Raw genomic sequence first — 22601 nt, 5'->3', positions numbered from 1 at the left:
AATTTCCCTTGAAACTCTGAGCTGGGCCAGACTAGCGAATGGTTATGGGAGAGGAGGCCATGCAGGGCTGTAGAGGACCCACAGGGTGACCCAGAGGGGACTGGACTCTGGGAAGGCACCTGGTACCCTTGAAAGAAAGTGAGGATGCTTCGAAACACAGCTCTAGGCTCCCCTGGTGGCGCAGTGCTTGAGAGTCCGCCTGCCGATGCAGGGGACACGGGTTCGTGCCCCGGTCCGGGAAGATCCCACATGCCGCGGAGCGGCTAGGCCCATGAGTCATGGCCGCTGAGCCTGCGCGTCCGGAGCCTGTGCTCTGCAACGGGAGAGGCCACAACAGTGAGAGGCCCGCGTACCGCCAAAACAAACCACAGCTCTACATGCTGCCTGCAGGGGCTGGCATTTTCCATTCCCCCTGAAGGATGGGCTGAAAGAATATGAGCTCAAACTACAGTTATTATTTTAAATTGAGATAACAATCACCAGTTTAAAATGTACAATTCAATGGCATTTAGTCCATCTGCAGCGATGTGCCACCATCACCCCTATCCAGCTTCAGAACGTTTTCATCCCCGCACAGAAGGAACCCCGGGACCCACGTGTAGTCACTCCCCGCTCCTCCCTCCCTCCTGCCCTAGGAAATCAATGTGTTCTGTCTCTGTAGATTTGTCCATTCTGGACATTTCAAATCAGTGGAATCACACACTATGTGGCCTTTTGTGTCTGGCTGCTTTCACTGAAGAGAATGTTTTCGACATCAAAGTGCAGTTTGAGAAACATGAAGTGGCCAAAAAGAAAATTTTTCAAGTAGCAGCCTGGATGCAGAGAAACAACACCATTTCTTTGTGTCCTTTGCAAGCCTGAGGCCTGCGTGTCCAAGAATCAGATGGTGGGAATTTAGCAAAATCACAGTAAGTCTCTTTCCGCTATCCCAATTCTATTTTTAAAAAAGAAGTACATACAGTATTCAGGTGTTAAGAAATATGTCTAAAGTGTGGACTTTAATTGAAAAGGTTAAGTGTTCACATCAGAGCCACTGACAGTGTCAGATTGTTAAATAAGGTGAAATACTAATGATGGGGAAAAAAAAATACAGAAGAACGGGCTGCTAATGCCTCGGGGCACTTCTCCTGTGCTTGTAACATTCTGTGTGTACAGCGAAGCAGCTTATGGTTCCCCTTCCCAGCAGAAAATTAAGACAGGTGACAGGCGCTGTTTCTATGTTTCTATGGAGACATCTGTGATGCCATAGACTGCTCCCAGGACCCCTTAGGATGTGGAGCTTGGGAAGCTGGTCTTCTCCCGGCCTGTGCTTGGCCCTGCACATCCGTGACGGGCTGTGTTCCCCTCGACACCCTGCTCCAGACCCGGAGGACAGGTCCAGGTCATCATTCAGGTAGCCCACCTTGGCTCTCTGCTCCATGTTCCCGATGTTACCGATCAGAGCCAGCACGCCCAGGAAGAAAAGTCTGGTGCCCAACTGGCTAGAGAAGGGCCTGATCGCCCTACGGCAAGTGGCCAGCCGGAACGAACAGACCCCAGAATGGAAACTTCGCCAAAAAGAGCACTCCCTCAGCAAGTCAGCTCAGGCCATCAACCGCTACGACAGGAAGATGGTGCGGAGACTCGGGAGAAGGGATGGCCCGGCCACATGCAGGTCATCAGGAGATGACCTGCTTCTCCCACTGGATGAAAGGCCTTGAGGGTGGTGGGCTAATAAGAGCATCCCAAATCAGCTTGGCTGATGGATTACAAAGGGTGGATTCTGGGAGTGGATGGAGACTGGGAGGGAAGATGCCACTGCTCTGAGCCTTCCTTAGGGGAGTCTTGAGAAGGAGGGAATGGGGAGCAGAGAAAATAAGGAAGAGTAAGCGCGGGCGGGAAGGTTCAGGCAGGTACCACGCGCTGGCGGAGACTGGAGAGCCACCGCACTCCCCAGGGGCCTCCTAAGTGGACTTGGCTCTGGGCTCAGCCGACTGCAACTTCTAAAGCAAGGTCCCCACAGCCCGCATCAAGCAGCCAGCTTTCCGGGAGGGCACAGCCCACTGTGGTCGGCACACACGGCCAGGCCCTGGTGCTCCGCCAGCAGATGGGAGAGGGGCTTCCCGGGTCCCTCTTCTCCTGCTGGTCTCATTTTCCTGCTCCTCAGAGAGATTTCAACAAGGACACCAGCCCCCAGGACAGCGGCTTCCTGTCTGAAATGGAGGCGCTTCGGAGCAAGTTTCTCACACGTCCGGGCTGTCCCCAGTTCAGCACCAGGTCCACGTCCATGACCCACTTTGGTGAGCGTGCCCAGTGGGGCCCCACGTGGGCAACCCCCCAACCACCCAACCCACCCATCGGAGTCCGGGACTCTCACGGGGTCCTGGCACACAGCAGCCTGCGGGGGTGGCCAGAGGGGATGTGTGCAGTGGCCACAGCTGCTGCTTCTGAAATTGGCTCTCAGCTGAGGCCAGAGTGGGAGGGGGGAGGGAGGGAAGGAAAGGCCTATATTTCTGGTCTCCCAGCCCTCTTGCTTTTTCTATTGTCTCACTCACCAAGATTCAATAGAGTTGGGACAGGGGAGGAGAAGTTTGAAGACTCTGGAAGCTTCAGGAAAGAGGTCCGTAGGGCCAAAGGCAGCTCATTAGGGACCAAGCCCTGAAAGGAGCCTTAGCAAGCCTCTCGTCTAAGCCTACGTTGTTCTGATATGTATAAGAGGCTCCGAGAGGGCAGCTAAGGCACCCAGCTGTCACCGAGTGGCGTCGGTCAGGCCAGGTGTCGTCCCAGACCTCCAGCTCCAGGACCTAGGCTACTCCCATTTCCCCACACAGGGCATTTTCCTTAATGGTGTTGACATTGAGGCCAAGTGCCTGCAGCCAGCAACTGGGGTCCTGTCCGTGGATCTCAGGCGGCAGTCAGGCAAAAGTAGGGCCCCGCCCACCCATCCAGGCTCTAAGCTTCCCTTTCTCAGTGCCAGGGCCTCAGAGAGCAGCCCGCACTCCAGGACTTAGAGGAGGAGCCACTTTTGCAGGAGGGAACGGGGCTGCCCTCCAGGGAAGGGGATTCACCAAGTTGCAGAGATTAAGTTGCACCTGGTCAGTTTCAGGTGGACACACCAGTGGTGGGTAGGGGAACAGAACTACGTTTCGATTCAGTCGCATAGTCCAATCCTGTGCATCCTCTGAGAAAACCACCTTGAACCCTACCCAACATTTAAAAGGAAAAGAAATACTAGTCTCTGTCCTGGAGGCCTTGGGAAGGCTCGGCCTTAGCCGTCATCTGTTGGCACGTTTACCATCCTGCAGGTTCAGCCGCGTCTCTCGCTCTCCCCGAGGACACGTGCGTCAGCTCTGAGACCTGGAAGGTGACTGAGGACCTGCTCTCTGGTCAGGAGGGCTTGGACATGAAGGTGGACGGTGAGGGCGGGTCTGCTGGGCATTGGGGCATGTGTGACCCATGGGGTTCTCTCCTCGGACCCCAGCCCTGAGGTCCTCTGCCTTCACCTGCAGGGACCCCTGCTCCCTGCAGAGCCACCCGATCATGCCCCATGGAACTCCCTTCCTAGGACCGCCTGCCTGGCCCTGTGTACCTTACACAGGCTCCTGGGATGCATCTCTCCTTGATTAGAGGGACCCACATGCACTGTTCCTACAGACAAACACTTTTGTTCATCCAGAGGTGAAATCCACCCCCAGACGTCTCCTTTGCCTGAATTCAAGGAAACACCTCAAAAGTGTCCCCTGTGCACAGGGCAGAGTCAGGATGTCCCCTCTTGTCCTGACCCCCAGGCTCTGGGAATCTTGAAGGGTGCTTTGATGCCTCTCATACACACAGGGCTGGGTGTAGGGGGTGGACGAGGATGTGGAGGAGCCCAGCTGCGCAGGGAAAGGTTTCAGGGGGAATCTTGAAAAGGGGATGTTACAGAAGATCCGGGGCAACTCAGCTCGGGGAGAGTCTGACCGACACCCACCCTCCCTGCCTCTTGACAGGCTGCCGGCTTCCCTTTAGTAAGAGTGCCTGCGAGTTCAATTATCTTTGGAAGACGAGTGAATCCCAGGTGTTGAGCCCGGCCCCCAGCAACCCGGTCCTAGGGCAGAGCTACCCAAGGAAGTGGGTACCTTGGTACATCTCTGTCATCCGCGAGAAGGTACGGCCGAGCGCGGAGCCCAGGCACGGATCCTGGTCCTGGCGCCCCAGCTCCACATCCTGCCCGAGAGGGTGGCCGACCCTGGGGGCTCTTGTTCTAGTATCTGGTTGGCTATGTAAGCAGGTCCCAGACATGGCCTGAACTGACATCCAGACCCCCTCCCATGGCTTCTACGAATCAGATGTTTTACAAGCCGAGGTCCTGCCGATCTTCATCCCTGTGAGGGGCAGTTTAGGCTGGCCTGGACGTCACCCACTCTTACACAGCTCCCCCCATGAGTCAAGACCTTCAACATCCATATATTCTTTAAAATAGTAATGGTCAGCTTGATGGGCAAAGATCTACCTACGTGTTGATTCATCGTGGTATCATTTTTTTCATCCACATTTATGAGAGGGACTGGCCCATAATTTACCCACCTTGTCATTCCCTGTTTGCTTTTGGTGTCAGAGTTTTCTGGCCTCATAACAACAACAACAAAAGCTGGAAAGTTTCCCCTCTTTTTCTATTTTCTGGAAGAGTTTGCATAAGGTTGGTGTTATTGCTTTGTTAAATTCTGAAGAATTCATCATTGAAGCCATCTGTACCTGGCAATTTCTTACAGGGTTGGTTTTTAAAATAACAAATTCAATTCCTTTTAAGATATTCCGACTTCCTTTTCTCTCGTTTCAGTTTTGGTAAGCTATGTTTTTCTAGGAATGTGCCCATTTCATGTAAATTTTGAAATCTGTGAGCCTAGCTCTGTGCACAGGAGTCTCTTAGCACTATTCTTCCAAAGTCTGGAGAAGATTCTGCAGAAGATTGCCTGTTATTTTTGTTCCTGACATCATTAACTTGTGCCTTCTTTCTTTTTCTCTCCACCAGTCTTATCAATGTTAAAAGTCTTCTCTTAGGGGCTTCCCTGGTGGCGCTAGTGGTTGGGAGTCCACCTGCCAATGATGCAGGGGACACGGATTCGTGCCCCGGTCTGGGAAGATCCCACATGCCGCGGAGCGGCTGGGCCCGTGAGCCATGGCCGCTGAGCCTGCGTGTCTGGAGCCTGTGCTCCGCAATGGGAGAGGCCACAGCAGTGAGAGGCCCGCGTACCACAAAAAAAAAAAAAAAAAAAAAAAAGTCTTCTCTTAGAATCAGCTTCATGGTTTTGTTTTTTAACGTTTTTGTTTTTGTTTTAAGCTTGTGAAGCTCTAGTGACAATTATGGAAATGTCACACAAAATGCTGGGTAGTTGGTGGGCACACAATGGGGACTCACGAGCCCTGATAGTGTGGGTCCATGAGTATTCATTTTATCTTTATTCCCGAAACTGTACCTCTAATTTTATGATAGATTTCATAGTTTGTTTTCTTTAGAATTCACAATTTAAAAAGCATCGATACCATTGGAACAAGCAATTCCACTTTTGGAAAATAGCCTGGGGATATAATTAGATAGAGTCTCACAGGTATACGTCAAAGGAGGCTCTGTGCAGTGCTGCTAGGAAAGGGAATTCCAGGGGAAGGGCTGCAGGCTGGGCTGCCACCAGGGGCTCACAGCATGTCCTCAGGGTCCTCGTTCCCTCACCTCTGTGTTCGTCTGCCCTGTGGTAGGTAGCACCACCTGTAGCAGCCCCAGAGGAAAGGAGCATCCCCTTCCCGGGAACCACATCTGGTTTGGACACATGGTGTTTAAATCACCATGGCCTGGGTGAAGAAATGGGATTTCTCCATGACTATTTTAACATAATACTATAACTAATTCCCGTATACCCTCCAGATTCCCCGAATGTTAAAATGTTGCCGATTTGCCCTGTCCTCCTCTCCCCACCACCCCATCTCCCTATATCATCCATTCTTGCCCTGATTTTTAAAGATTCTCTTCGTGCTATGTTCTTTAGGTTAAATTTCCAGTTCTTTTTCTGAATTCTTGAGATGGATCATTGATTTTCCATTGTTTCCCCTAATCCGTGCATTCGAAGGCTATAAATCTGTCCTTAATCACAGCTTTTTATTCGCCCATCTTGACGTGTCCAAATGTTTATTATCATTCAGTTTAGAATATTTTCTAACTCCCTTTGTGACTCTTCTTCTTGGACTCGTGGGCTCCGTGGAAGCCTATCACTTAACTCCTAGACATTTGGACGACCCCTAGTTATCTTTTCCTTCCAGAATTCTGTCTCTGACCCCCTCCCTCTTGCCTGGAGAATCCCCTTTAGTATTTCTCTCAGTTGTCCAGCTCTGCTGGCGACGAATTCTTCCAGTTACTGTTTGTCCAAAAACACCTTTATTTTATCTTCAGTTTTGAATAATTGAAGGCATGGAGATTTTGAGAGTGGATGGTTGACGGGCAGTGGGCCCAGCCCTGACAAGCCCCTTGGAGGTGGCCCTCGGAGTGGGTGCTGGGTAGGTGTCCTCGGTCACACCTGGGGGCTGACTGGGAGTCAGGCCTGGAGGGGAGGCTGCCAGGAGATCCCCGGGCAAGGGTGGCCCTTAAGCAGGAGGTGGCTGGGGATGGCGGATGGGGTGTCCAGGGCAGCGGGCCTGCTCTTCCTGGGCCCGGAGCTGCTGCTCTGCGGGCGGCCGGCGGTGCTGGAGGCGCGTCTGAGTGGCCTGACGGTGCCCGGCGCTGCCCTGTTTGTGCCCAGGACCGGTGCCTGTTTGCACTGGGGAAGGAAGTCCAGCGCCTCTCCGAGCTGGAGGTGCAGGTTCAGAAGAAAGAGGAGGAGATCCTGGCTCTCCAGGAGGAGAGGGAGGCCTTGAGAAAGCAGCTGAAATGCCTCCTGGAGAGCAACAGCCAGGAGGCCTCGCTGAGCGAGGTCACGAGGGTGAGCAGAGGCAGGCGCTCCGCGGGCAGCGGTGGCTTGGATTAGCCTGAACTGTTCTAGCTGTGGAGGTTTCGTGTCCTTGCCTGTAACATCAGGGTGGGCCCCTCCCCCAGGTCTAGGGGGCGCCCTGGAGGAAGCGGGTCGGGGTAGGGCTCTGCGTGGCCCAGGGGAGCAGTCGCCGAGTCTGAGAGCTGACTTCTTTCACGTCTGGGGATACAGCCAGTGTTTATGCTGGGTCCTCGTGTGAAGTGGGGGCTGGAGGCTTCCGACCATCACCGGACCCTCTGGCCGCCACCAGAAAAAGCTACCCAGGCACCGATGGTGGGGGACTGGTGGGCAGGGGCAGCAGGAGTCTGGAGAGGCCTGGAAGCCTCGTCCTGTGACCCCCGTTCCCCGGGCTCCTGGGGGCTGTCAGACAGGCATGAGCAGGCAGTGCGGGGCAGTGACCTGCGGGCACGTCTGAGGTTGAACCCCCGCCCAACTCCTCCAGACGAGCGGGTTCATTACTGCCAGGCCACTCGCCAGGGCTGCTCCGGGGGGCGGGGCGGAGCCAGAAACCATACGGCCCCCCAGGGCTGCCATCTGCACACTATGGCCCCCTGCCCACCAACAGGGCACCCCTGGCAGGAGGACGGAGTGTCCCCCTTCCAGGAAGACAGGTCTCAGTGGCGCGGCCCTGGGGGTGCTGAAGGTGCAGGTTGAAACCCCGAGGCTCCCACGGGCCTCTTGCAGGAGTGGCCGTCGGTGTCCGCGCCGAAGCTGCAGGGGAGACTGAGCACCCTTAGAACCTTCTCCGGAGGCGAGGAGGAGCCGGAGCACGGGCAGCAGGTGCGGGCGGGCCGGGGCCTCCTCTCCCAGGCTGCCCATGCGATGCCCAGGCCACAGGCTCCCACCTGCCGTCCTCACCCGGGGGTCCTCGCCCAGTCGACACCCTCGGCCGCACTGGAGGGGAGCAGGGGAGGGGTGATGGGGCAGCTCCTGGAGGTGTAACCCCGGCCCCTCCCCCTGAGGGGCCCCCTTCGCAGTGCACCCTCCGCCCCCGTGAACGGCCGAGCGCCTTTCCACAGGGGTGCCCACAGTCCTGCCCAGCATGCCCGTCCCTCCCCCAGATGCAGGGAGCGCACGCCGTGACCGACAGAGGCAAGGACCTGGAAGGAGGCAGCTACGAGGAGCAAGAAGGCCTGGAATGGGAGGCCGAGCAGGCGGCGGACGAGGGGGCGAGGGCCAGTGCCAGCAGGAAGGAGATTCTGCAGCAGAAGCCAGGCGAGGAGGAGGAGACGGCGGCGATGGTGGTGGCCGCGGAGGGCGCCGTGGAGGGGGAGGCCGCGGGCAGGAAGGGGGCTGGAGCTGACAGCCCAGCCGGAGGGGTACGAGCAGCTGGTCCAGGAGCTCCAGTTCCAGCTCGAGATCACGAGGACCAGACACTCCCTGGCAACAGGTGGGAAGTTGGAGGATGATGAGGCGGGGCCAGCAGCGGGCGTGCCCAGCTCTGCCGGCTTTGCCCCACGTTCCCCTCAGCCTGGACCATGTGGCGGCAGCGCTGGAGCCCCGGGCTGGGAGCCAGCAGCCCTCAGCCCGCAGTCTCAGCCTGGAGCCCTCGGGATGACGCGGTGACCAGCGCCCTCTCCTCCCCTCTTGCTCTCGCCTCACCCAGGAGCCATCATGTCTTTACAACGACACGTGGAAATCCAAGAGTCCCAACTGCAGAGCTTCCACACGGAGAATGAGGCGCTGCAGAAGGAGCTGCGAGAACGGAAGCAGCAGCTGCGAGCCATGTCCGACAAGGTGGCCGTGTCCTCCGGCACGTCACAGGCGTCCTCCCTCTGCGGCTCTGGGACCGGTGCCGTCCGTCCCATCCCCCTGATGGAGGCGCTTGACTAGGGAGCCAATAGTGGCGGAGCTGGGGTTCACACCCTGCCCCGCCGTGCTCTGCGCTGCCCTCTGTCCCCAGCAGTCACCTCTGTGTCCTGGGCCACTGGGCTCCTGGCCATTTCTCAAGCATCTCCTGGCCCCTGGGTCCCAGGGCTGAGACCCCCACGGACCTTAGGGAAATCGCCAATGCACTGAAGCATTTGTATTTGTATTTTTTAATTTGATTTTATTTTTTGGCCACGCTCAATGGCTCACAGGATCTTAGCTCCCCGACAGGGATGGAACCCGGGCCCTCGGCAACGAAAGCATGCGTGGAGTCCTAGCCACTGGACCGCCAGGGAGTCCCCTGAAGCATTTTTAGCTTTTATTTTTATCCAAGTTTTTCGTGCACAAAGCTACACAGCTTAAGGAACCAAACAGTTCCACAGGCTTATTATGCGAAACAGGAGTCTGACTCTTCTCTCTCTCATTTGCCCATCCCCCAAGACAACCGCTTTCAACTCTTCTAGCTGATTCCTGAAGGCTGGCTCTTCGTATCGGGATTGCATGCTTACAAGGCCCATTCTAGACGTTTCTCCATCTTGGCATCATCTAACGCTTCCCTCTTTCCTCGCTTGCCTCCCCAGCCCGGGAACTCCTCCCCCTCCCCATACTATTCCATCACAGCGTCAGTGAGTGGACGTTGCATTTACACCATTGAGACGGTTATCAGGTGCACACGCACGTGACTGAAACACACGTTTTGTGAAAGAGTATCAAGATCCATAAACCACATTTGAAAGCCGCTGCCATACACATCTTTTCTCTTTCTTGACCTACTCCCATATTTTTACTGGAGCACATCCTTCAGTAGTTTTTTTGAGAAAGATGAGTGAAGGTAAAATTTGGGGGACATCATAAGGACATTCTGCAAATGTCCTTCTTCTACACATTAATAGAATTTGGTTGGAATAGAATTCCGGTATGGCAAGCACTTTCCCTCAGCAGTGTGAAGGCATTGCTCCACGTGTCCAAGCTTCTAGGGTTCTTGGTGGGAAGCCCAAACTCATCCGGACTCTTGTGCTTTCTTACAACATAGTTTTTGGTGGTGCTTGGTTTCTCTCTGGAAAGTTGCAAGATCCTGCCTTTGTCCCTTGTGTGCAGAAGCTTCCATAGTTGGCTCTTATTAAGGGTCTGTTTTCATTTGTCCTGAGCGCTCAATGGGCAACTGGAAACATGTGTCCTTCAGTTCTAGAATTTTTCTTTGTTTATATAGTTTTTATTTCGTTCTCTCTGTTTCCTCTGAATCCTCCTTCTGGCATCCCCATCAATCGGCCAGTGGACCTCCCCTTCTGGTCTCTTTTTTCCTTCCTGTCTGTTCCCTCCTACCTTTCATCACGTTGTCTTTCTGTTCCACTTTTAAGAGATTTCCTTAACTTTGGCAACAGCCCTCCTCCGGAGCTTTAATTTTGCTCATTTACAGTTCCCAAGATCTGGCTTTCGTTCTCTGAATGTTCCTCCCCGGCTTTTTTGGAAGCATACTCTCCTTTTGTTTCTCAATTGCAGTATGTCTCTGACCTGGCTGAGAGTGTAAGTAAGTGATAATTATGGGTTTTGGCTTCTTGTGCCATTTCTATCTCCTATAAGCTCCTTTTGTAAGTCTGTTTTTGGTTTCTGTTATTCCTGCAAGAATCTTGCTGCAAGGTCAGAGCTGCCTGGAATCTCTGAGCCCTTGAGTGATAATTTTGTGCTTCACGGCAGAGAGCTGGTCTTGGGCGTTTCAGCGGAGAGTTAGTTCAGTGGTCATGTTGTTGGGTCTCTCCTCTTGGTTTGCCCAGATTCTCCTGGAATCTGGGAAACGGAAAATTCCTTTCTCGGAAAGTAAAGTCCCAGCTGCCGGTGTTTCAGGACCAAGTCGGGCAGAGGCTGCAGTCTCCACATTCAGCCCCCACAACCTGCACCTGGAGCTGGGGGTCTCCACCAAGTGAGCCTGGCATCGCCCAGGCCAGAGACCCCCTGCGCCCCCCCCCACCCCCCCGGCATCAAGTCTCCTGTCAGGTGGAAAAGGGGCGGTCGCACGGCAGCTCCCGGTCAGGGACGAGTCTGCGGCTCCTGGTTTCTGAAACGATGTTCCTCGTCGTGTTGGTCTCCGCGTCCAGAACAGCCCAGCACCACCAATTTCTGAGATTCCCAGGGACTCTGACAGCTCCCCGCACTGCTGGCTCTGGAGCCAGCTTCCCAAGTGTGTTCGGTGCCGCCCCACCCCCCCCACCCAGTCCAGAAGAAACCAACCGCGGAGCTTTCGTCTTCCTGAGGTTCAGGGAGGGGGCTGTCTGGTGTCTCGCCCCCCAGCCCCTGAGCGAAGCGCCCTCTGCCTTGCAGTTCTCCAACCTCCGGGAAGACAAGAAACACGAGGAGATGATGGGACTGATCGAGAAAGACAACCTCCTCCTCCGACAGGTGCCCGCGGGGTGGCCAGGGGGCGGCTGCGGGCCCGGAGGGTGACGGTGGGGGCAGAGGAAGCTGGCAGATCCCTCACCGCTGGGCAGCACCCCATTCAGCAAATCCAGAAGCACAAACACCCACAGGGGTCCCTGCCACGGCCGGGGCCGGGCTGACTTGAGGAGCTCAGGGAGAGGTGGCCGTCTTCAGGGGAAGGAGGTGGGGGCAGGTGGGCCGACTGCTCCGTCTCTCCGCCCCCCAGCGAGTGTCAGAGCTGGAGAAAGAACTGGTCAAGCGGGAACGGACCATCTCGGAGTTGGAGGCCGAGGTCAGCCAGCTGCAGGCCCAGCTGAACCAGAGCCAGGACCATCTGCAGAGGCGGAAGCAGCTGCAGGAGGAGATGCAGAGCAAGAACGAGATGATCCAGCAGGAGAAACAGCAGGCCCGCGTGGCCCTGGAGAGCGCCCAGTCCAGGGTACGTACGCCCGGCTCCCCGCTCCTGAGGCCCTGCTCCGGGGCCCTCGCCCAGCGCCGCCCACCGCCCACCCCGGGGACCGTGCATGGGTGCTCTGGCTCACCCCCCCACCCCTTGTGTCCAGGAATGCTGGTGGAGGTGGGGGCAAGGCTGCAGTGGGCATGGCAGCCTTAGACGTAGGAGCCGGAGGGCGCTGGGTGTCGGGGCTTTGTCTATGGAGGAGCCCCTTGGGTTGTGCTGTGAAAGGGACCCAGGGGTGAGGGTGGCCAACCAGGAAGGAGAGAAGCAGTAATAATGCCATCCACGTATAACTTAGAGAGCACTTGCTGTGGGTCAGGTGCTGTTCTGAGCATTTATTAAGGCATTCAACCCTGTTAACAAAGCTGGGCTGTGGCTTTCATGAGTGTCCTCACCTGAGAGATAGGAACCCGCAGCAGAGAGGGTAAGTGGTCCATCTGAGGTCCCAGAGCTGCGTGGACGTGGTGCTAGGGTGTGAAGTGCAGGGTCCGCATTCTGAGCCCCCTATTAGATGTGAGCAAAGGCATGGGTGGGGGATTTAGGAGGGACCCGTCAGAGAAGATCTGACTTGATTTAGATCCAAAACCAGCAAAGGTAAAGGCCCTGAGCGTGCAGGCTTTTGAAATAACATTTTCCCCACTCACCCACCAGGAGTGCCACCTGTAACCAGCCGTGCTCTCCGTCCTGTTGGGGCCGGCCTCCTGCTGGCCAGCCGACAGCAACACTGAGCCCCTCCCCCTTGCCTGTTATCTTTTATCAAACTGTGTTTCCATCCAGCAGCATTCCCAGCTACATCGCTAGATGGGTGATGGTGTATAGATGGTTTCATTTCTAGTGGGTTTGGTAGAGCCCAGAATGCTGTGTTGAGGAAGATTCTGAGGCTCAGTCTGGGGTTGGCAGGAAGTAGTGCCATGACCGGTGAGTGATGCCTGAGACAGGCCCGGGTGTGGGGCACTGTGGATGGTTGCCCCAGGTGACTACCACCCCTTACCCAGCAGGAGCCACCTCTGGTACAGAGGGCAAGCCCCCGTTTCCCTCATGACCCCTGTACCTAGCGTGGTGCCTGGCACAGAGCTGGCATTAATCCATGTTGGAAAGAAGGAAAGGAAGCCCCCTGCCCCCTCAAGGTCCAGGGGCTTGTGGCATCCCTGTCCCAGAGGCAAAGTGGACTGACTTGCATGGCGTTAGGCAATGCCACATCTCTCCAGCGTGGCTCTCCCTCAGCATTTCTACATCGGCAGGGCTCCGGACACTGAGGGTGAGAAGCTGGAGCTGAGCTTGTCACTGTGACTTGGGGGACACTGTGTGAGGGCTTCTGGGGTGCATATCGGAGGAGTTTATTCTGAAATTACTGGGAGGCATGATTCGCTCACCTCTGGGGAGGTGGGCTAGGGCCCTGAGCAACCACAAGGATGCTGATGGCAGAAAAAGACTAGACAGCCTCAGTGGTCCATTCTGCTTAACTGCTGGTTAACGCCTGGTTAACGCCTGGTTAACGCCTGGTTAATACAGATGCCCACAGCATGGAGGAAGGGAGGGAGTACAGTGACCAAAGGGGGGCTAAAGGAGTCTGCAGGACGTTTTCTGCGCCACTGACAGTCTCCTAGGGGTCAGCAGGAGACTGTGGCTGAAGCTCCTTCAGGGAAGGGGGGAAGGTCTGGGGGTCATTTGGAGCTTTTGTTTTGTTTCGACCACATGCAGGTTTTGCTTTTTCAATTAAAAACAAACAAACAAAACTTGGTGTGGTAGAAAGTCTTTGCACTTCGGTGTTAAGCTTCCTGGGTCCAGGTTGTGATCTGGCACCTTCTAGCTCTAAGGCGACCACGCTGACCTCTCCCACCCTGATTCAAATTCCTAAAGCCAGGAAAAATGAGGCCAGGTCTACCTTCCCTAGAACCTCAGTAAGGTGGCAGGTGTGGAGGATGCTGCCTTCCTCCGTTAAAGGCGAGCTTGGTTATTTTCCCTTTGCTCACAGCTCGAAAGACTAAGGAACAAGATCATCCAGGCCACCTTCAACACCATAGGATTCAAGTCCTTGGCCACCGAGATCTCTGACAATGACATCCTGGAGGCCTTGCAGGTATATCCAGCCTCCTTGTCTCCGGGGCCACGTCTCCACGCCAGAGCTCCAGGGTCTGCATCTGGGGGCAGGGGGGAGAGGCCTGGATGGGAGGCTAGGGACCCCCATTCTTGTCCTGGTGGTGTCACCCTTTTACTGTGACCCCAGAACAGTCCTTTCTCTCTGCTTAGGCAGAGGGGACTAGGTCTTCCTAACGGGTGGCAATGTCCCCGAGCTCCTCTCAGCATTCAGCGCCCAGCAGCAGCTGCTGCAAACCCACCCAGTGCAGTAGCGAGGGGACCAAACTGCTGGGTCCTGGGCATGTTCCTGCAGCAGGAACCCATCCCCAGGCTCTGCCCAGCTCAGCCTCCTCCAAGGATGCTACTTTGCACCTCAGCCTGGCCTCCGCTGGAATCCCTGCGGAGCCAGGAGTCTGGCACGGACCCTCTCCCCGGCCTTAGTCCATGCCAGCTCCTCACTGACAGGCATAGGCCTCAGAGGCGCAGGGCGGTGTAGGGGCAATAGTGCAGCTTTGGGGCGGCAATAGTGAGTCACCACCTCCTGGACCTTAGCTTCAAAGCTGCGGGCCGGTCACTTGACTTCGCTGAGCCGTAGAGCTTCCCTCTGTACCCGGGACAGCGTGCTTGCCTTCCAGGGGGCATCACGGGGCCCACAGCTCCGGGAGGAAAGCACCTGAAAGACAGGTGCTCCGTGCGGGGCCTCAAGCCTCCTTCGACAGCACAGCCTTAGACCCCAGCAGCTACCCATGACCTGCCACCGGCCCACATTTCCCTGGGGCTTGGTTCCTTCCCTCTGTGAGGTGGGGCGAGCCCCTAGTCAATGGTGCTCTTGTAGGGTGGCCACAGTCCTCAGGGCAGAGGGGACCTCCGCATGGGGACCTGAGGAGAGGTCTCTGTTGTTTGGGACCTGAGGCCTGGTTACTGTTATTTGTGGGAGGGGAAGAGGGAGGAAGGAGAGAGAAGGTGGGAGGGGGATAGGAGGAGTCATCACCATCACCAAGTAGCCAGGGAAAACCCCCTTCCTTTGCCAATGCCCTACACAAACCAGCAATGGGCCAGGGAGAAGGAGGCTGAGGAGGGGTGGGACAGCTTTCCCTGCGCCCAGGACAGAAGGGACTTGAGGTTAAGACTTGACGGCCTCTGAGGTCTCTGGGAGTCTGGGCTCCCAGCAATTCCCAGAGGACTAAGAAGTGCATTTGGGGCAGACCCCAGGGGTGAGCTGACCTGGAGCTGGTGGTGGGCATCTCTCCCCAGCTCCGAGTTCTGTGGTTCCACCCCTGTGCCTGGATCAGCCGTGGTGGGAGGGCTTTCAGAACAGAAATTGGCAAATGCTACAAACCAGAGCTTTTCATTTTCCTCTGGAGAACAGGTTGTAAATATTCCCCAGCACAGCACTGAGGCAGCCTCTTCTCGGGGAGGGAAGGGCGGTGTCCCAGGAGCCTGCAAGGGCTGGGCTCATGCTGCTGCATGTCTTTTCTAGAGGATCATCTCAGAGAGAACTGACTACTACAACCAGTTGAAACAGAAGGGGGTCAAAGTGCCCCCCCCGCAGCAGTCGGAGATCTTATCCTCGCCCAGCAAGTCCAAGAAGATAACCTCCAAGTAGGCCCAACTAGGACCCCAGGCGCAGCCAGTCCAGCGGAGGCCAGGACCCAGCCTGGGTGTGCCCTGTGTGCCCCCCCTTCCCCTCCGTCAGCCCCCATGGCCTCACCCTTGCGCCCAGATTCAGAATTACACCTGCTGTTGGCCACCGTCTCACCTTCTCCTTCACTAGGACACACAGGGGAGCTTGGGCTACATGGACACCCCCATTCCAAAACTCACTCGTGGGGGGTCAGCACAGCAGTCTGCACCCCTGGCTCCTTCCTGGGAAGACCCCACGCTGAGCAGGGTGCCCTCTGGTGGTCCCAGGTGTAGGAGGCCTGAGACGGCTCCTGTCCACCGCATTCGGTTCAGACCCCACAGCGGTCCTTCTCTGCCGCACACACCTTTGGGGGTTCCCCTGTCAGGGGCTCCCCAGCTGGGGCACTGTTTTGCTGGTGCGACCCCGTGGAAGAAGATGGGTCGGGCTGTGGCACTTCTGTTCACATCCATCGCTCCTGAGATGAAAGATCTGCGAGGACAGGCACGCTTGTCAGTGTCGTTCACAGAGACCTGTGCCCGGCACACAAACACGTGGTGCACCTAGTCAGGCCTCGGCCTCTTCCCTTTGCTCTCCACCCTCACCTGTCCACGCATCCTTTCATCCTTTCCTTCGCGCAGCGCCCGCTCGCGCATGGCCGCCCCGGCCAGGCCTCTGGCCGCTCAGAGCGAGCGGAAGGCCGGCTGGCGGCTGGGGAACCCGATGACTGGGCGCCCCCGAGAACAGTCCGGTGTCTCGGTTCTAACCAGGCGCTCTCGCCATCCCCCCTCCCCCCACTGAGCCCGCTTCTGCGCTCGAGCCCGGTTCCCGGCGGGGAAACTGCCACAGTTGGGAGGGGTCGAGGCCCTGGAGAGAGGCGCGCTCTGCGGCCCTTGCGGCTCCGGCGGCCCCGGCGGCCCTTGCTGCCCCTCGCCCCTGCAGCACGTACCTCCTGGAAGGCGTGGGGACCTTCCTCTTGCTCCGCCCCTGCCACGCCCCCGGGAACGGCCCCGCCCCTCCACCAGGCCCCACCCCCGTTCCCGGAGTCCGGCGGCCGCCGATCCACGGCCCCAGGCCCCGCCCCGTTTGTGTCCGCCCATCGAGCCCAGGCCCCGCCCCGACCTACCTGCCCGGCCCCTTCCCCGGGCCCCACCACCCACCGCCTAGCCCCGCCCACCCCAGCCCTGCTCCGCCCCCGCTCAGGCCCCACCACCCACCAGGCCCCACCCCCTCCAAGGTCCCGCCCCCCTCAGGCCAGGGACACGTCCGCGGCGCGCGGAACGGCCAGGGGCTGTCGAGCCAGGTGAGACACGGGGTCCGGGTGCGGTTTCCTCGAGTAGAAGGAGGAGGTGGGCTTGGTTTCGGCAGCCCCCCGCCCCGCTAGGCCGCGGCCTCTGCGAGCGGCCGGCCCGGGAGAGAGGAGTTGCTGGGGTGCGGGCGGGGTTGAGGCTGTCCCGGGCCCACAGACCCTGAGGCCAACTGCCTTGCTCCTGCTGGCCGCCCGGGACGCCCCAGGGCCCCTTTCCCTTCCCTGCCCCTGGCAGCGCCGCTCGCTCCTCTTCACCTTTTCTTTATTTTCTGTCTTTCTTTAAGGTTGGAGGCATCTGAGGCTCCTCAGATCCCGAACTGCGGGCTGGGAGGAGGTGAGATCCACTGGCCGGGCTCTGACCATCTTCCTGGGCCACAGAAGCTTCGACCCCCAACGCCAGGACTCTCCCCTTGTAAGCTGTGGGCTCCTTGGAGGTGCATTGGGGGTGAAGGGGTCTAATGTATATGCAGCCCCTGTGTGCCAAGGACTCTCTGTCCCCACACACTCCCAGGAGGCGGTGGTACCCCTGAGGGTCCCAGGGCTTAGCAGGTGTCCCTGCCAGGCAGCACAGCCCCAGGGTCCTGTGACACTGTGTGACCGTCGCGTGTGGGTTGGACAGACCATTACAAGCAAGTGAACGAAGGCCTCAGAAGCTCAGCTCCAGCACCTCACCACCTTCTGGTGGCTTTCTCCAACCAGGACTACTTGAGGGCTACCATCCATGTCAGTCAGGAGCTTGTTCTGCTGCAAATAACAGGAACCCACTGTCCCAGGCTTGAACAGATTGAGCTTGACCTCCTCAGATCAAGAAGCCCATGGGTGGGCAGTTGGTGTGGATTTGGAGACTCAGCACCATTGGGCTGGTGTGGCAGGATATCCATATTGCAAAGTGGCTGCTCAGCTCCAGCCATCGCTTCAAGGAAGGAAGTGGCTGTTCTTTTATTCATGAAAGCAAAAGCCTCCTGCCCCCTGCTGCACCCCAGCACCTTGCTCACATCTGGGTGACATGGGAAAGCAGGGGTCAGAGTATTAAGCTTGTCTTAGCCCATGACTGTCACTTTGGGCTGGCACACTGCTGCCTGGAACAAGATGGGGACTCTGGCCACAGGAGCGGGGGGGTGGACATTAGGTAGGTAGCTAACAAGAGTTGGCCCTTAGCCCCTTTCCTGGACACACCCTGGGAAAGCAGAACCCATGCTCAACAAATGCTTGGCCTCCCCCAGGCCTGAGACCCGGCCTGCGTGGCTACCCCAGAGCACAGGACCCCACAGGAAGGACAGGCTTTGTGGCTTTGAGACAAGCTCCCTTCCTTTGTCCCATGGGCCTGGGATTTGGGAAAGGGCAAACGTGGAAGCATTTTGGAGGTTTAAGAACTGCCTGAGTTCCTGAGTTTCTGGGTTGGCTTCTTGCTAAGTGGCTCACTGTGCTTTTTAAGCCTCTGTGTCCCAGATTCCATGGACAAAAGGTCAGGTTTTCCCAGGCTGGCGGGAGCTGAGCAAAGTCTCAGCCCCTGGACTCCCAGCAGGGCACAGCAGTGGGTGAGGGAGGGGCTGCAACTCGGACAGGCCAGAGGACACAGCTGCTGCTGCTGCTGCGCAGGCCAGGCAGGCCTCCTCCCCCTACTGGACAGGCCGTACCAGCTGCCCCCAGTCCGGCTGCCCCGCTTGCCCCGTGGCCTTCCTTCCTAGCCTCCAGGGATGGCTCTGGGGCCTTATCTGGCAGGAATGGGAGGAGGGAAGGCCGTTAGTTATCAGGCTTGGTGACCTGGCCCCAGCCAGGGGCCCTCCAGGGTGGTAGCAGCTGTGCCTGGAGGGCCCCCCCGCCCCTGGGGGAGCAGGCCGGGTGGAAAAGCAGCCTCTCGCATTCCTGAGGGCAGGGTTTGCAGACTTTCAGACTCCCGGTTGGAATTCCCTCTTGCCTTCTCCCACGTGACCCTGGACAAGTGGCCTAACCCCTGTGCATCCTGGTCACCTCCTAAGCTGGCTGAGAGGATGCGGGCAAAGAGCCAGCCCACCTGGCCCGTCACGGCCCCCAGGCAGACCCTCACCCCAAAAGCAGGGCCGCACGGAACCCTGCCCCTGGCCTCACCGGAACAGTGTGTCTTGGGAGGCTCAGCCCACCTTCTGACCCTCCCGCCAGAGCCCCGTGGCCCCCAGGATGCAGCCCCAGGAGAGCAGCATCCAGTACAGTAGGTGGGAGGACAGCAGCCGGGATGAAGTCAGCATGGCCAGCGGGCCCGGCGCAGAGGAGGCCTCGGGCTGTAAGAGGTGAGGGGCTGGGGAGGAGGGGCCCCCTGGCCCTACGCAGGCCCCTCCCATCCCTCCTGCCAGCCTCTGCTCTGCGCCCACTGGGCGCCCACCCCAGGCGGTCTCGGCAGACCCGGGCCCCACACCTTCCCCGGTGTCTCCGCCACTCCCCTCCCTCCTGTCTTCCAGTCCAGAGAGCCCGGGCTGCCCTCCTCTGCAGCCCACCTGCCCGGGGCCCACTCCTTCTCCTCCCCCAGCCGCCCCCCCGTCCCCCCGCAAGGGGGGCCACCTGGGGGCTCACGTGCCTGCGGTTCTCACTCTAGGGTCTCCTGGAAGCTGTGCTCGGGCAAGCTGGGCATCTCCTTGAAGGTGCTGGGTGGAGTGGCCCTCTTCTGGGTCGTGTTCACCCTGGGCTACATCACCGGCTACTTCGTGCACAAGTGCAAATGAACGTTGCCCAGAGCACGCGCCCAGGGGCATGGGCTCGGAGGGACACCCGTGTGCGAGAACACCTCCATGTACACGGACCCACCAGTGTACACGGACCTCAGTGTACACAGCCTCCCATATTCACAGACCCTCCTCTCTATGCACAGGCTCCCCTCTGTGTACACAGCCCCTCACCATGCACACAGACACTCTCCCCCCGACCAGTGCACAGACTCCAGGGGCACACGGGGCACACATATTGGCCTCAAGCTCACGGGGACACCACTGTGCACAGCTGTCACAGGCACCCACAGGCGTACAGCCAAACAGGGACACGGGTACACAAGGACACACACGTGCACGCCTGGCACACACAGCCACCCAGGGGCCCACATGGCCGGGAGACCGGGCCCAGCCTGAGCTGGGGCTGCAGGATACACCCAGGCTAGGCCCTCCGTCCAGGGCCCCGAGAGCTCCCCTTCTCCCCCCAGCCAAGGGCACAGGCCTGGCAGCCCCAGGGTGGGGTCCTCCCTGGGTGGGCATCGAGCGGAGCTGTGTGGCCCGGACCAGACCCCTGCCCTCTCTGGCCCTTCTGACTCCCGTTGTGAACGGATGGCTCTGAGGGTGTGTGTGTGTCCCTCCGTCCATCCACCCTCCCCGGGGGCTGAGTCATTTCCTGGGTGGAGTGGGGAGAGGGCCCTTAGCCCTTGTCCCAGACCCACCACTGCATCTTCGCTCCAGGAAGGTGGACGCGTTCCCCGGGGCTGTCCACCCCACAGAGTGGGCCCTGCAGGAGCCCTGCCCCTCCGCCGGCACCCTGTAGGAGGCCCAGACCCTGCACACGGAGGTCGTCATTAAATGTCTGTTGAATGAAAACACGGATGACGGTGTCTCCCGTGGGTCTCCCTGGCGAGGCGTGACTCACGGCCCCCGATGTGAGGGCAGCTGGAGGGCATCTGGACAGCGGCCGGGAGGCCTGGGAAAGGGCCTGTGAGCCTCCTGCTGGCTCCGGGCCTTGGGATGTGCCCAGTCCTGGCCAGGCCCTCTGCCGGGAGGTGGGAGCACGGGCCAGCCTGCGGGCCCGCATGTGGCTGGACCTGCCTCTGCCTCTCCTGACCATGGACAGCGCCTTGCCGGCTCTGCCGGCTCCCATTCGCTTGGCCCTCGCCTGCTGTGAACTCACGCCCCAGACCCCGCAGACCCCTTGCCAGAAACACCTTCTTAGGGAATTGGTCCTCACCCCAGAACTGCCCAGAACTGAGGGCAGGAGATGAGGGACAGTCAGGATCCCTATGGGCTCATAGCAAACCTGGGTGTCAGAGGCTGAGCTGGCAGGGAGGGCAGAGACCCCCCGGGACTGGCCTAGGGCACAGCGGGCCCGCTCCAAGTCTGCCCGGGCCAGGCGGGCGTGAGGTGGACTGCACCCCCCGGGCGATCCCTGGCTCTGAGCCCGCTGCTGGGCTGGGCTCTCCCAGCAGCGGTGCTTCAGCAGGGCCTGCTGCGGGGCAGGGGGCAGGGGAAGCAGGTTAAGGGGCAGTGGTGGAGGGTCTGTCCCAGCCGCCCTGGTCTCTGCGCCTCAGCACCTGTCTCCGGAGAGACTGCCCCCACCTGCTTGGCCACAGTCAGGGAGGGGGCCCCAGCGGGCCCGCACCTGTCTGGCCTCAGCCTAGCACCCCAGTTGGAGTCCCCTCTGGCCATCTCAGGACGGGCACTGGGGTGGAGAGTGTGGGGAGGTGGGCAGGGGCCACTGGCCTGGCATGTTTTGGCTGTGTGGCCTCCGGGGTCTCTCAGCGGTCGGTGGTCCTTGCTGGAGGTGCAAGGGCTGGCCCTCCCCGAGGCCCAGTGCAGCCTCGGCCAGGAGTGGGGCGAGGGCGCGGGACAGACGGAGGAGGGAGGAGGGAGGGGCCCCCGCTGCCCCTGCCCCCGACTCCCTCCGAGGCCTCTTTGGCTCCAGGGTCGCATTCCCCGAGTAGCCCCTGGTGAGGGGCAGGTCTGCGGATGGACAGGTCAGATGTGACTGGCCTGGGGCAAGGCAAGGAGGCGGGACTGGGCAAGGAGGGGCAGCGAGCCGGGGGGGAGAGAGTGCCCTCGAAGCCTGTATGGCTCGGTCCGGCACCGCTGGGTGACGCCCAGGGTCCTCACGAGGGCTGCTCCCCAGGATCGGGGAGAACCTTACGGGCGGCCGTGGACGGCCACGTGGACGGGGCTGGGGTCTGGCCTGGATCTGGCTGGCCGCGCCCTGTGTGCCCCATGGCCAAGCAGGTCTCAGCATGGAGAACTGGCTGCACCGGCCCGGAGCCCGGGGCAAGCACAGCACCCCCTGCCCCAGGCTCTACTGGCACTGGATGCCTGGCCCATGCAGGTGGGGGGCTACAGGCAGAGGCACGCGGGGCACACTCCTCCACACGGGCCACCTCAGAGACGTGCCCCAGGGCCCCAGCTGGACCCGAGTGGCCGGGGTGGAGGTGGCGTCCCGACAGCCCTGGGAGGGTTGGGAGAGGACGGGCCAGGACCCTGGGCCTCCCCCTCCCGCAGGAGGTTCAGGATCGGGGCGGCCGGCTGGAGGCGGGTCCCAGGAACTTGACCCCTTTGGGAAGGCCCCGGGGTGGGGTCCACCTGGTGGTGCTGCAAGAGCAGGTTCCCAGGGCCCAGGGATCAAGGGCGGCAGCTTCTCTGGGCCAGGCCCGAGTGACAGGAGATAACTGCCTCTCGCTCTCTGCTGGCAAGAGGGTCCCAGGTCCTCAGTTTCCCCACAGACACTTCCAACACGCACCTCCAGAAATCCCAGGAAGGACTCACGGGGAAGGAGCCGAGGTGTTCCTTCTAAATGTTTTTATTAGAGGGTCGGGCTGACAAAAAGAAATGTCAAGGGGGTTTTCTGCTGTAAGTTGAATACGTTTCCAAACCCCGCACGGAATCAAACGGCACCAAAGAGCAGCAGGGCCGGCGGCTTCCCCAACATCAAGGAGGCCCCCCACACACCTGGTGCCACGCGGCCGCTGAAGCCATAGCCTGGTGCCAAGAGGGCAGCTCAGCTGCGGCCCAAACCTGGAGCTCCCAGCAGGCCTTCGCCACGACGCCCACGCCATCAGCCACAGCATCTGCGGCCTTGATGGCCCGAGGGTCATGAAGTGACAACCTGGAGCCAGCGATGCACACAGATGTCAGGTAGGTTTGGGGAACACCGCCACCTGGTGTCCACCTC

The 22601-nt window shown here is 59.1% G+C and overlaps 2 protein-coding genes across 2 annotated transcripts; both read left to right on the top strand.

Annotated features, from left to right (window-relative positions):
- Positions 1-1427: 1427 nt before the first annotated feature.
- CCDC27 (coiled-coil domain containing 27) lies at positions 1428-15397 on the top strand (the record flags this gene model as incomplete). Its single annotated transcript, XM_081215957.1, has 16 exons — positions 1428-1613; positions 2147-2279; positions 2767-2904; positions 3285-3395; positions 3969-4126; positions 6747-6926; positions 7146-7379; positions 7540-7617; positions 7659-7754; positions 7952-8189; positions 8260-8364; positions 8581-8711; positions 11160-11237; positions 11482-11694; positions 13688-13792; positions 15272-15397. 16 exons carry the CDS (start codon positions 1428-1430, stop codon positions 15395-15397), a joined length of 2310 nt encoding a protein of 769 aa, XP_081072083.1.
- A 1266-nt stretch (positions 15398-16663) lies between these two features.
- Positions 16664-20283, top strand: SMIM1 (small integral membrane protein 1 (Vel blood group)). Its single transcript, XM_081224907.1, has 4 exons — positions 16664-16715; positions 17006-17133; positions 18861-18988; positions 19291-20283. Exons 3-4 carry the CDS (start codon positions 18879-18881, stop codon positions 19415-19417), a joined length of 237 nt encoding a protein of 78 aa, XP_081081033.1. The 5' UTR covers positions 16664-16715; positions 17006-17133; positions 18861-18878; the 3' UTR covers positions 19418-20283.
- Positions 20284-22601: the final 2318 nt, after the last annotated feature.

The sequence above is a fragment of the Mesoplodon bidens genome (assembly GCF_964165515.1).
Source record: "Mesoplodon bidens genome assembly, chromosome: 2".
NCBI lineage: Eukaryota > Metazoa > Chordata > Mammalia > Artiodactyla > Ziphiidae > Mesoplodon > Mesoplodon bidens.
This window is presented reverse-complemented; position numbering and strand designations above follow the sequence as displayed.

What these genes read in the sequence shown, in the direction of transcription:
- SMIM1 (XM_081224907.1), top strand. Translation starts at nt 18,879, where the DNA reads ATGCAGCCCCAGGAGAGCAGCATCCAGTACAGTAGGTGGGAGGACAGC. An exon ending in GAGGCCTCGGGCTGTAAGAG is followed by an intron (nt 18,989 to 19,290) that starts GTGAGGGGCTGG and finishes TTCTCACTCTAG; the next exon opens with GGTCTCCTGGAAGCTGTGCT.